The following is a 13,102-nucleotide window of genomic DNA, read 5'->3' as shown; positions in this document are numbered from 1 at the left end:
TTTCCTTTCTGTTTTCCTTTGTTTCACAAAAAAATTCTAAAGAAAATTAATGGGACCTGAGTTGACAATGACTAATTAACAAAGGGTATATGGATCAGTTAAAAAAACAACAACTCTGGCTTTTATTTAGAAAAAGTGCTTGAAATTTTAAGAAATTGCCTGAAAGAGGAAACTGTCAATACAGTAATGCTTTTATAGAAGTCTACATATGGCCGGCCATATGTCAAGATGAACATTTCTGAACTTTGAAACTCCCATCTCCTTCAGTCTTCTTTGTTCTTAGTGCAGGATGTATATGGCATGCAGTAACAGTGAAGTATAAATTTATTTATTTATTTGATTTATATACCGCCCTTCTCCCTAGGGACTCAGGGCGGTGTATAGGGCAATTAAAATATAACATACGAAAGTTAAAATAGATTAAATTTAGCCCCAAACAAAATAAATTAAATTATGAAATTTAAAACCACAATCCCTCAGTCCAGGCCGGCAAGCTCGAATAACCAGGTTTTCAGGTCACGGCGAAAAGAGCGAAGGTCGGGAGCCATCCAGAGGTCCACAGGAAGCTGATTCCAGAGGGCAGGTGCACCCACAGAGAATGCTCTCCCCCTGGGGGCCGCCAGCCGGCACTCCCTGACCGACGGCACCGAGGAGACCCTCTCTGTGGAAGCGCACGGGGCGATGGGAAGTTGACGCCAGGAGCAGGTGCTCCCGTGCTCGCCAGTTTGAATTCTCCTTGTTAGGCATTGTCTGTGGTTTTGCATTTTATAAAATTCCTACATTTCCATAATCAAAGTTTTTACATTGTCAAGATAAGAAAATTAGCAAATACGGATTCTTTTGTTTTAGCTAAAACAATTTGTAAAATCCCATGTATATAGCCTGCACTCAGTGGCAGTACAGATATGTGTAACTTATCTGGGAGGTGGAGCAAGGGATTTTTTTAAAATTTTGATTTTTGATTTATTTATTTTTGCGTTTGATAATATGAAAGTCCATACTTGTACCTTGGTGTCAAAATTTGTTGACAAATCATGATATTGGAGCTGGGTTGATAGGCTTCCTCTTCTGGGAGGAACTCATGATTTTTAAGTGTTAGACTTTACAGATGTATGCGAGCTATACAAATCATTTAGAATCTTTCCAAATGTGGCATTTGGTTGAGACTCAGCAATAAACATTTGCCCTTGAATTTCAGTCTTTGTCGGGTGAGAATGAAGGAGCTTTGCAAACCACAGATATGAGGAAAAGCTCCCATTTCTTTCTTTCTCCAGGAATATTAAGTTTCTTTTTGTTTTTTAAAGTCCTTTGCTCCGAGCAAGGAAAGATCAAAGCCTTAGTAGTCAACATTCTTGATAAGGTTGGCATTAGGGGATTAAATAAAAATCCTCCTTTCCGCTTTTAATCGTTTCTTACTTTACTGAGGGTTGGATCCCTGCTGCCCAGTAAACAATATCGACAGTGCATACTGTAGGGCAGGGGTCTTCAAACTTGGCCCTTTTATGACTTGTGGACTTCAACTCCCAGAATTCCTCAGACAGCATGCCTGGCTGAGGAATCCTGGGAGTTGAAGTCCACAAGTCATAAAAGGGCCAAGTTTGAAGACCCCTGCTGTAGGGCTACTTCGCGATGCCAAATAACTACAACAGAAGGCCAACCTGCGTGTCAACAATCGGCACGGCACTTTCTCTTTTCAGCCTCCTTGGCTTCCAGAGGAAAAGTGCTGGCTCCGCCTGTCCTTTTGCTGCGCAGGCGCCCGCAGTTCCCAACACGCTTGTCCCCTGAAGCAGAATGGTGTAGTGAAAATGGCTGCGCCTGATACTGTGAGTACACGTGACCCTTGGCGTTCGCCTGTCCTCACGTTGATTTTCCCTTTGCCGGGAAAAGATCTTTGCGCGGCTTCCTGTATCATTAAACAGCGGTCTGGAAATGTAGGCTTAGGGAGCTTTGGTGGGGCAGGAATGTAGTGGTAGAAGCTATCACGGGGCTTGATTGATTAGTGATTAGTTATTTTGCTATTTTGCCGTCTTTTGTGGGACATAGTAAGTCCCAGTTCCAAGTATAGTGTTATGGGTAGTGAAGATGGGGAGCCCCCGCACTCAAAGCCGGTTACAGAGGAAGGCTGGCACCGGAAGAGCTTGAGCCAGGCAAAGCGAAACTGGCTCCCTCTTCGGGCTTCCTTACTCTAGCTCGGGTAGGCAACCTTGGTTCTTTTATGGCTGGCTCAGGAATTCTGGGAGTTGAAGTCCACGAGTCATAAAAGAGCCAGGGTTGCCTACTCCTGCAGCTATACCCCCCCTCCCCATTATGGATGCATGCACGCCTGCTTGCATTTATGTATAAATTTATTGAGTATCCTTTATTTGTATAAAGAACTCAAGCGTTGCCTAGTAGTTCTAGGAGCATTTGATAGTAAAAATTATGAGATACAGGTGAATCGGCTGAACTGTTCTCACATATTGATCGCTGTCTCTGTTCTCTCTGTGTGGGTTTATGGTGGGTAGGATGATATTGTATGTAATGTAGTGACGGTGCTGGAAAATAACCATATGAGTACAGTAATAAAAAGTTGCTAAATCAGTGATAGTGGCTCATGACATATTGAAAAGAAGAGGATGGAAGGATTCAAAAGCCAGTTGGTCTAGAGAAGTTAAGAAATTGGACTTAAATTTGTACTTCTATAACTGTCTGGTTTGTACAGCACCAAACAGGACAGAGTCCAATGGTTAGCTAACACTGCAGAAAGAACAGTTGCAACCATCCTGTCTTCCATAGAAGACTTGTATATTGCACGGGTCAGGAGATAATCTGCAGACTCCTCGCATCCTGGACGTAAACTGTTTCAACTCCTCCCCTTGGGACAGCGCTATGCAGGCCAAAACAATTAGACACAGGGACAGTTCCCTTCCCCCTGCCATCACTCTGCTAAATACCTAATTCTTACAGTCCTGTTTAATGCCTATGTATATTTACCTATGTAGTCTTGTAGTATTGTTTATCCTTCTTATTATTTTCATTTCTCCTCCCTTTTATTGGGATGTTGTTGTTGTTGATGATGATGATGATGATTCTGTTGTTTTGCATGTACACTGAGTGCTTCTGTATCCGACACAAATTCCTTGTGTGTTGAATCACACTTGGCCAAATAAAGTTCAATTAATTCAATTCAATCTGATGGGACTTGAGTTGACAGGATTCCTCTTGTGGGAGAAAAATGAAGGGAGGCCTCAGTGGAAAACAATTTAACTTCTGAAGAAAGCTGGATGTGAATTGAATAAATAAACATGAATATATAATATATGGACTATGTTAATTACATTAGCAAGGGACTATAAAGCTACCATGAAAATTGGATTACTATATGTTATTGTCTACTCCATCCAGGTACATTCAGATGAGGAAGAACTTGGACTGGAGCCTAGACTTCATGATACTCCTGAAGACATTTTCTTTGAGGCAGCAGCAAATACCATTGACTTTCACCCCGCCCAGGACATCATAGCCATTGGAGATGTTGATGGTGATGTCTATGTGTGAGTTCAAAGTCTCAGAGAAATTTATTGGTGGAGCCTTCTTATTGGGTCAGGAATATGTAGATTGTAGAGCATCGGTAGGTCAGTGAGATGGAGCTATGTAAATGTTTAAGAAAGACAAGAAATGTGGGTTTCCATTGCTAGACTTTATGCAGTTGACTAAGAGAAGAAGAGTGTTTATGCATGTATGGTTACAAATTGAAAGAGGCTATCTATGTATTAAGAGAGGGTATCCATCCCTTTGTATAGAAAAAAAACGTGTGAGAGGAAGTATCTGTTTAAGAGTATCTCTGTAATGGGTAGCAACAGGAAAAGCTAAAACCATTTCCTCACTTGAGACTACAAAATCTTATGGCTTCTTCCAGACATCACAGAGCTAGTACAGAATCTATCCTATTTACTGTTATGGTCGGCTGACTTTAGAAGATGCTGTAGCCACTAGCAGAAATTATACCAAAAGGACAAATAAGGTTTTGGAGAAAGAGAATATGCAGTTGTTGATGTGTCTCTGTATTTGTGTATTTATTTGAGCAAGAAGGGGTAATTGTATACATGTAGTTAAGAAAGAGGACAGGTTGGTCATTTGGAGAAGGGAGACTGTTCTTCTTTTTTTTGGGGGGGGGTGTTCTGCTGAGTGATTAAAGAGAGAAAGAAGATATCTATCTGTATGTTGAAAGAGTATATGTTCCTTACAGGAGAGCGGTTCTTTGTGGTTGTGAACCACGCCCTCTCATCCAGAGAGGAACCAGAGAGACATTAAAGAGAGTTTTGGGTGAGCATATTTGAGCTAGAGATGGTATGTGGCTAAAAAAATAGTAGCTGAGGGTAAAAGAGTGCTTTGTATGTGTGGGTGGGAATCTCTGCGTATGCAGATGAGACCAGGCATTACAGTCTAGGCCTGCTTAAGAAACAGTTTCTGTGGTTGATAGAGTTCTGTGCATAAGTGAGAGAGAGGAAGAGAAGCTTTGTGTACAATTAAGAGACTGAGGGTGTGCGTCTGTCTGTAGCTGACGAAGGTAATTGCCTGCAAAGGGAAGAAAGCACAAGAAGGTCATCTGTATGACTTGACTAAGGGCTTTGGGGTATTTGGGTGGATGGACAGCAGATTCATGTCTTTCTTAGAGAGGGGGTGTCTTTTTGTGAACAGGCCAGAGTTGTGAGAAGAGATTGTAAGCAATTAAAAGAGTTCTGATCCAAGTGTGGCTGAGAGAGAGAAGGTGCGAGTAGAAGTGCTGGGTATGGTTGAAATGAGGGAGATCTGTTTGTATCGGCACCATCCACAATATGTTATGTGCTAGAAAGAAATAATTTTGGTGTATTTCTGCTTATGGAGCCTTGGTGGAGCAGTGGGCTAATGCCTCCTTAAGTAACACCAGCTGCCTGCAATTAGTGCAGGTTCGCATCCCACCAGGCTCAAGGTTGACTCAGCCTTCCATCCTTCCGAGGTAGGTAAAATGAGGACCCAGATTGTTGGGGGCAATTAAGCTGACTTTGTAATAATGCCGCTTGGGGTGTGTGTGAAAGCCCTAATAAGCAGGCATATACATAGAATGAAGGCTACTGCTAAGCTTGTAAGCCGCCCTGAGTCTTCGGAGAAGGGCGGGATATAAATGGAATTAAAATTTAAAAAAATTATGTGTGAGAGATGGAGAGGATATCCCTGTCTTTAATAAAGAGAGATGGTCTGAGAGAGAGAGAGAGAGAGAGAAGGGGTCTGTGTACTTGTGACTAATACAATGTCATCCATCCCACTTAGTTTAATTAGCAAAGAAAGCTCCTAGTTCATTTTTTTCCTCAAGAGTATATTTTACTGAGAATAAAGTGGTTACAGATTAGAGCAGGTAGAATCTGTTGGCCTGGTGCAAAAAAGACAGTACAAGTGCCAAAACATAATTGTCTCTGTCAGAACCCATTCTTTTCCCTTGGGGGGACCTATTTCATTTCTTACTCTTACTCTTTTCTTTCTGAGGGTTCTGCCATTGTCCTGAAGGAGAGTGGGGGAAGGCTCTGTGGTATGTTTCTCTGCTCTGCTACACTGTATCCTTTCCACTGTTTCTACCAACTTGCTCTTTGAACTGTCTCTTCCTTGATATTACCTTGGGGTGAGAAAGGAATATACCTCTGGCCATCTGGTTTATCTCTCGCTGCGGAAGGGAAGGTGCAAAGACCCAACAACATGTTCACAAGCATGGAAAGGACCCTGTTATCAGCTCCTTTCCCACAGTGGACTTAACACCTGAGGGTTGGCCCATTCAAACTGACCGGATGAACTATTGGGGTGGGGTTTACTTGGGACTCTTTTAACCTATTGATCTGAGCAGGAAACCCTCAGATCCTGCCTATCATGCCTGCTATCAGCTTCTCCTAATAAAAGTTCCTTGTGGAATGAAACTGTTCCAAGAGTCCTGCTTTCTTGGGATGAGGTTTTGAAGTGGGCCCTGACAGTCTCTCTATATTAAAAGATTATTTGTGTATGTGTTATACAATAGGGATTGTCTGGGTAGAGAGATAAATTAGCTGTGTGTCTGTCTGTCTCTTAAAGCAGCAGTCCTCAACCTTTCCAGCTGAGCCTGGCAAGAGGGTGGGGAGACGGGATGGTTCTGTGTGAGTCGTAGGTGCACATGTGCAGCTCCATTTGCACGAGCAACAGGCACATGCACCTGCTGCTCACACAAATGGAGCTTTGCACATGAGTACGAGTGCTCACTACTCGTGCAAGTAGAGCTGCATGCACACATGCGCACTTGCCCACCATTCATGCAGCAAGGTACCAAATGGGCCGTGGGTGCAGGAATTATTTGAACAGACTCTTAATGCTTCTCTTTCCATTTTAAAATCATAATTACAGATACTCATATTCCTGTTTGGAAGGTGGAAACAAAGAACTTTGGTCCTCAGGTCATCATTTAAAATCCTGCCGGAAAATATCCTTTTCACAAGATGGACAAAGTGAGTGCCTTTGTTTTGCTGATTTTATGGTGTTTATAATGTTCTTTGGAATCCAGATGGTGCTAAGCCCACAAGAAGAATGGCAAGCTTTAAATTACATTCAACAATATTAGTCCATATGCTGATTTCATCTTTAAGTAATAATGTTTCCATATGATGAACTGTACCAGAAAGTTGTCAAGGGCACATGAACAATATTTCTGAAAGATGGGTTGAACAAACTCAACCTGTCTTTGAGAAGTTGGCATAAATATTCTCCATGAAACAGATGCCACCAACTCTTTGTTGAAAGGAGTCTTTCTGCAGCAGGAACAAATGAGGCAGTCCAAGAATGGTAAAATGCCTGGACAGCAGATGTGGATTTAGATATATTTTGTGTCCCATAATTTCTATAGGCATGCTTGATCCCTAAATCATGAAAGATTATTCTAAGTACTTAAAACAATTTACTTGCTCTAAACAGTGCCCATTCTGTCTTTGGTCTTTCTGTAAACACCAATATTTTAGTTTTTATCATATCCATAAAGAGATGATATAAAATAAATTTTATAAATATAACATGAATTTAATTTATAAAAAATATAAAATTGTCATGGTAGGAAACAAGCACACAGTGCTGTTATAAACCTATTGGGGTGAACAGTAAGTGGGACGCTTTCAGAAATAGTGTACACTTTAACTTGATTTGCAGATCCAAGATAGGATACTATATTTGCAGTGGAAAGCTGATAGTTACATCCTGTTTGGATATCTTGCATAGCCATGAAAAATCCAAGTAGGAGAAATGTAGCAAATGTAGCTTAACATCTACTCTGCAGTAGTTGCAACAGTTTTTTGGTTATGTAGCTGATAATATAGGAATCTTTTTGAATCAAGAAATGGCCAACTAGAATGACACAAGTTGCCTTTTCCCCCCTAGATTATAGATTAGTAAAGGCTAATGACTTCAGAATAGCTAAGAAAAAGATACTATTTTTTTATAGAGGATGTTGCACACGTGCAAACCCCACAACCCTCAGTCAGGATGAAGCATTGAAGTACAAAACTCTGAAAGGTGCCTGGTTAGAGAAAGCTGCCCTTTGGAATTTGGTCTTATGCAATGGTGTGGGGTTTCCCCTCTGTGTATTCCAGAACTTTTCACAGTGTCCAAGGATAAGTCCATTCATATCCTGAATGTGGAAGAAGGCCGTCTTGTGACACGATTCTCCAAGGCTCACAAGTAGGTATCTGAATTATTTACTAGCCATTCTGTAGCCTTGGTAACAAAGGATTTTATTGGGGTGCTATATTTTCTACTTACCGTTCTTTATTTCCCTTATGTTTGGATGTGTGAGCATGAGGTTTTTACGTATTTATTCATATCTTGCCTTTTTGCAAATAAGGTAATGAATATATCCAACATACTTTCATCCTCCTATTTTCCCCACAACAGCAACTCTATGTGGTAAGCTGGGTTTGAGAAAAAGTGACTATTCAGCCTGCTACCATAACCACTAGACCAAACTGGCTTTCATTTGTAGGGTGGGATTTATATTTAAGAATTTCTTTGAGGTCTGCAATGAAACTAGATTATTATTAGTTCATCAGAGTCTTCAATTAGAACTCTTAGGCAGCAAGAAGTCTGTTACTATTTCTTACAATGGGAAACATCAGCTTTCAAAATGTTCTGAATTATTGGAAAGTTAGCAAAGGAAAGATTCAGCCTTATCTCACATGAATATATTTTTCCTGGGTGGGAATTCAACTTCTAGTAATTCAGGCTAGCAGTTTGCAGCACGGACATTCAAATTTGTCTAAACTTTTTGAGAGGGAGAAATTACACTCACTCCAACACACACATCCTGTTCTCTTTAATTTTAATTTGAGATTCTTGTTAGCAATTGTAGTGGCTGAAGGTTTTGACATCTTTAGGAAAAGAGGGATTATTTCCTATTTTTTAATATTGTTCTCTTGACGCATTGTGCAGAGATAAAATAAGAGTCAGATTTTCTTACTGCCCACTTAAACCCCCTATTTTACTCTTCAGAATAATTTTTTTAATGGCCCTGTGCCCTTTGAGTAGAAGAGTTATGTGGATAAGGGTTCAAAAATGAGAACAGCTCTGCAAATAAGTTATAATATTGGCTCTTCTACTTTGGAATTTCCATAGCTCAGCTTTGAACAGCCTGTTGGTGATAGATGAGCATTTGTTTGCCACAGGAGATGACAATGGAGAGTTGAAAGTATGGGACCTGCGCAAGGGCACGTCTGTCATGGAAATGAAGCAGCACGAGGACTACATCAGTGATATGATTCTAGATAGAAATAAGAAGCTGCTTCTCACTACCAGGTATTACATTCTTCTGTTAGTTCAGTAGATCAGTAGGTTAGATTTGTATGTTTAGAGTGGAGATGTTTTATAGCAGGGGGAACATTAAAAGCTTTTAGATTAAAAACTATCGCCATCTCTTTTGGTGTTATTCTTTTCACTGTTGTAATGGCATTTCCCATGAATACAGAGTTATCTATAGCCAGCTCTGAACTGCTAGCGATTACATTGTTTAAGCTTTTAGTAGAATCTGTCAGAAGGCAAATAGATATGTGTAAGATTTACTGATTTAGGAATGAAATGTTCTGGAGAGGTCCAGAACATTCGAGTCCCCTTCTGGAACATGCCATTCTGGAGCAGACCAGCAATTTCCAAAAGTAAATTCCTGAAAACTGAAACAGGTTTGTCTCAAGTCTCTCAAAAACTGGAAGTTACTCAGGACATTATACTGTCATATCAAGGCATCTTTAATTACTACTAGTTCATGGAATTTACTTTCAAAAACTGCCGCATTCATAAGAGGAGGTTTTACATGATCTAGAGGAGAGCAGAACATTTTTAGAGTTCTGCAGAACTGTCATATTCCGAATAAAATTAGCTTTATAAATAAATATTATGTACCATCCTATTTCTTGCAGTGGAGATGGAACAATGGGAGTCTTCAACATTAGGAGAAGGCGTTTTGAGCTTCTCTCAGAACCTCAGAATGGAGACTTAATGGCTATTTCTCTGATGAAAGTAAGTTCTATTATCTAGCTGCACCTTGGGGAAAAAAGGCTGTTTGCAGATATGAACCACTGAGCTACTCTTATTTCTGATGTGGATGATAGCAAGCTCTTTAATGAGAGCTAATTTGGCATAGTGGTTAAGGTACCAGGCTAGAAGCCAGAAGACTGTGAGTTCTATTCCTACCTCGGATACAAAGCCAGCTCGGTGACCTTGGGCCAGTCAGTTTCTCTCAGCCCTAGGAAACAGGCAGTGGCAAACCACTTGTCAAGCTATGAAGATTGCTTGCGTTAGAACTGCCATGCTGCTTCTAGCTTGCCTACAATTGTGAGGGGGAGGGGAAAAAGTTTGGAATGCACAAATGGATTCTATCCGATGGGAACCAAGGTCACCGGAGAGATGTTGTGGCAAACAGAGACATTCTTCTCATAACAACAGCCCAAGGATTAATTGGACAATGTGACCTGAACTGTCAGGGACAGTTTTACTCTTTTAATTATTTTTTTCCACCTTATTGCCAGAGCTGGGTTTCCATTCAATAGTACCAGTATGCTGTATCCAATAAAGTATTGCATTAGAGATCTAAATGGCTCTAGTGCAGGGGTAGGCAACCTTGGCTCTTTTATGACTTGTGGACTTCAACTCCCAGAATTCCCTGGCTCAGGAATTCTGGGAGTTGAAGTCCACGAGTCATAAAAGAGCCAAGGTTGCCTACCCCTGCTCTAGTGTATTTACTTCATTGGAATCTTTAGCCGGAACCTTGACATCACTTCTGAAAACGTTTCAAGAAAAATGCAGGGATTAGTTCAGGCAATCACCAGGAGACAACAGGAACTCAAAAGGATTTTTTTTAAAAAAAAAGTCTTTAAAGTATTTTCCTGCATTAGTATAATTTGTGATGTCCCTATTCAAGGTAGTATGCTTTAAGATTTTGACAAATAGGATCTACTGTTTAAAATACCTTTCAAGACTTGGTTCTTAATAACAAAAGATATGCTGCTTTTTTCTGGCTAAACTATGTATTGTTTTTCTCCTGCTCAGAGGGGAAGGAAAGTAGCCTGTGGCTCCAGTGAGGGGACAATTTACCTCTTCAACTGGGATGGTTTTGGTGCCACCAGTGACCGTTTCGCACTGAAGGCAGAATCCATAGACTGCATGGTTCCCATAACTGAGAGCATTGTGTGCACAGGTTCCACTGATGGAATCATTAGGTGAGACTTTTCATGGGAGAAGAAGCTCTTGTGGGGAGATTCTAATACCGGACAGTAAAATCTGGGTAAGCTCTTCTTAGCAGATGGCCAGAGGCAAAGTGAAATTTCAAATAAGGTATGACAAAACTCAAGAGATTGGGAAGATGATCCTTGAAAAATTATATATATATATGTGTGTGTGTATATATATATACATATGTGTGTGTGTGTATGTATGTGTATATATATATATATATATATATATATATATATATATGTATGTATGTATGTATGTGTATATATATATATATATATATATATATATATATATATATATATATATATATATGTATGTATATATATATATACACATTCGGGTTTTTTCCCGCGTAGAAATGAAGGTGTAGGCGCAACGTTTCGACGGAATCCCATCCGTCATCATCAGGCTGGCGGCTTCAGCTTCCCTCTTCTGGGAGAAGCATGTGGTAGTGGCTGTTTGTTCCTCTTTTTTAAACTGCCAGAGGGGGTGTGTTCTGTGGGTGGAGGTGTGCTCTGATTGGGTGGGGGATTAAGTGTGTTTTGAATGGTGGGTGTGTATAAGCTTGTAAGCCGCCCTGAGTCTTCGGAGAAGGGCGGGATATAAATGGAATTAAAATAAATAAAATAAATAAATATATATATGGTGTGATGGCTCAGTGGTTAAAGATGCTGGGCTTGTCAACTGGAAAGTTGACAGCTGGAGTTTGAGACCCAAGCGCCATCCAACGGGCTGAGCTCTCATTACTTGCCCCAACTCCCGCCTACCGAGCAGTTTGAAAGCATGCAAATGTGAATAGATAAATAAGTACCACTTTGGTGGGAAGGTAACAGCGTTGCTTGCGTCTCGGCGTATAGTCATGCCGGCCACATGACCACGGAAGCATCTTTGGACAATGCTCAGCTAAGAAACAAAGATGAGCACTGCCCCCCTAGAGTTGGGCACAGCTGGTAAGGGAAACCTTTACCTTTATATAAGTGATTAAATTTTTTAAAAAAGAACTTAGAATATGGCCGGATACTTCTCTCCACAAAGAACTGGCATTCTGTTTGGTAATTACACTTTTCTTTCTTTTAGGGCAGTAAATATCTTGCCGAATCGAGTGATAGGAAGTGTCGGGCAGCATATGGGTGAGCCAATTGAACAGCTGGCTAAATGTCATACAGGCCAATTCCTGGCCAGTTGTGGCCATGACCAAAAAGTGAAATTCTGGGACATCTCTTCGCTTAGTTCAGTGATTGTGAATGATTATAGAAAAAAGAAGAAAAATAAGCAACTGAAGCCTTTAAGTCGCAAAGCATTTGGCAATGGGGAAGATTTCTTTGCAGACTTGGAAGTGGTGGCAGCAGACTTGGAGAAAGAGAATGATGCACTTTCTGAGACTGACAGCGACTGAAAGACACACACTGATCCGATTAGGGGCTCATTTCTCCGAAAGGACATTTTGGAAAAGCTCAACTATGCTGCATTTTTCATACTGGAGAATAAGCTTCAGGGTATTTAAACTTGTGCTCTGTGGACAAAGTCTTGATAACCTAATAAAACTAATAGCACAGAAGAGAGCTAAGAATTTTCCTAGCTCGGGGAGAAAGGGGAAATGAAATGTGGACAGTTAGAATAAGGAAAGATTTTTTTTATGTATCAAAAGATTTTTCCTTGCAAAGGCCACAAGTCTGTTTCCTCCATGGAGTGATGCTTTTATTTTGCCACCCAAAATATTTAGGAATCAGGCTGTTGCTCCACCTCGCAAGTGGATTCCATTTCATTGCTATGGTAGTGAAAACAGGGATATATCTCTTAAGCTCAGAAGAAAACAGATTTAAATAATGGATTGATGTTCGAAATGAAACCTTGGGGATTTCTAAATTATTGTTTTTCTGGGGTTTTCTTTAAAGAAGAAAAATAGAATAATTCCACATATGAAGACGCATCAATTTAATATACAGGTAATCCCTGAGTTATGAGCGTTCACTTAACGCTCGTTCAAAGATACGTGATGAGCGCCCCCTAGTGCTTACGAGCAAGTCCCAAAGTTACGAATATTGCAGCACCATGGAAGTAGTTCCCCCTTATGAGCAGCTCTGCAACATTCACCCTGGTTATTCCCTCCCTCCCCACCCCCGCCCAGGTCTCCCTAGGCACCAGGACTTCAATACTCACCCTGCAAAGATCGAGATCCTTCGCTTTCTTGGCTGCTCCAGGCCTTCAGTGCGTTTGCAGAGAATGGAGGCTTAAAGTAACGCAAGATCAGTAGGACAAGATCTCACGCTACTGATCTCGTGTGAGCTCATAGTACTTTTAGACCTCTTGTCTCTGCAACAGAGAACAGAAGCGAAGCCAGGGGACGCTTCTGTGTGTT

The 13,102-nt window shown here is 40.8% G+C and overlaps 1 protein-coding gene across 1 annotated transcript; it reads left to right on the top strand.

The window, feature by feature from the left end:
- The first annotated feature begins 1,789 nt into the window (after nt 1-1,789).
- On the top strand, nt 1,790-12,672 carry WDR55 (WD repeat domain 55). The gene is made up of 8 exons (XM_083359483.1): nt 1,790-1,823; nt 3,385-3,533; nt 6,382-6,482; nt 7,614-7,701; nt 8,632-8,811; nt 9,429-9,528; nt 10,558-10,727; nt 11,821-12,672. Exons 1-8 carry the CDS (start codon nt 1,806-1,808, stop codon nt 12,137-12,139), a joined length of 1,125 nt encoding a protein of 374 aa, XP_083215609.1. The 5' UTR covers nt 1,790-1,805; the 3' UTR covers nt 12,140-12,672.
- Nucleotides 12,673-13,102: the final 430 nt, after the last annotated feature.

Source organism: Vipera ursinii, assembly GCF_947247035.1.
Source record: "Vipera ursinii genome assembly, chromosome: 3".
Taxonomy (NCBI): Eukaryota; Metazoa; Chordata; class Lepidosauria; order Squamata; family Viperidae; genus Vipera; species Vipera ursinii.
This window is presented reverse-complemented; position numbering and strand designations above follow the sequence as displayed.

Coding starts and splice junctions, on each gene's coding strand:
- WDR55 (XM_083359483.1), top strand. Junction 6,483..7,613: donor CTTTTCACAAGATGGACAAA/GTGAGTGCCTTT, acceptor TGTGTATTCCAG/AACTTTTCACAGTGTCCAAG. Junction 10,728..11,820: donor TCCACTGATGGAATCATTAG/GTGAGACTTTTC, acceptor TCTTTCTTTTAG/GGCAGTAAATATCTTGCCGA.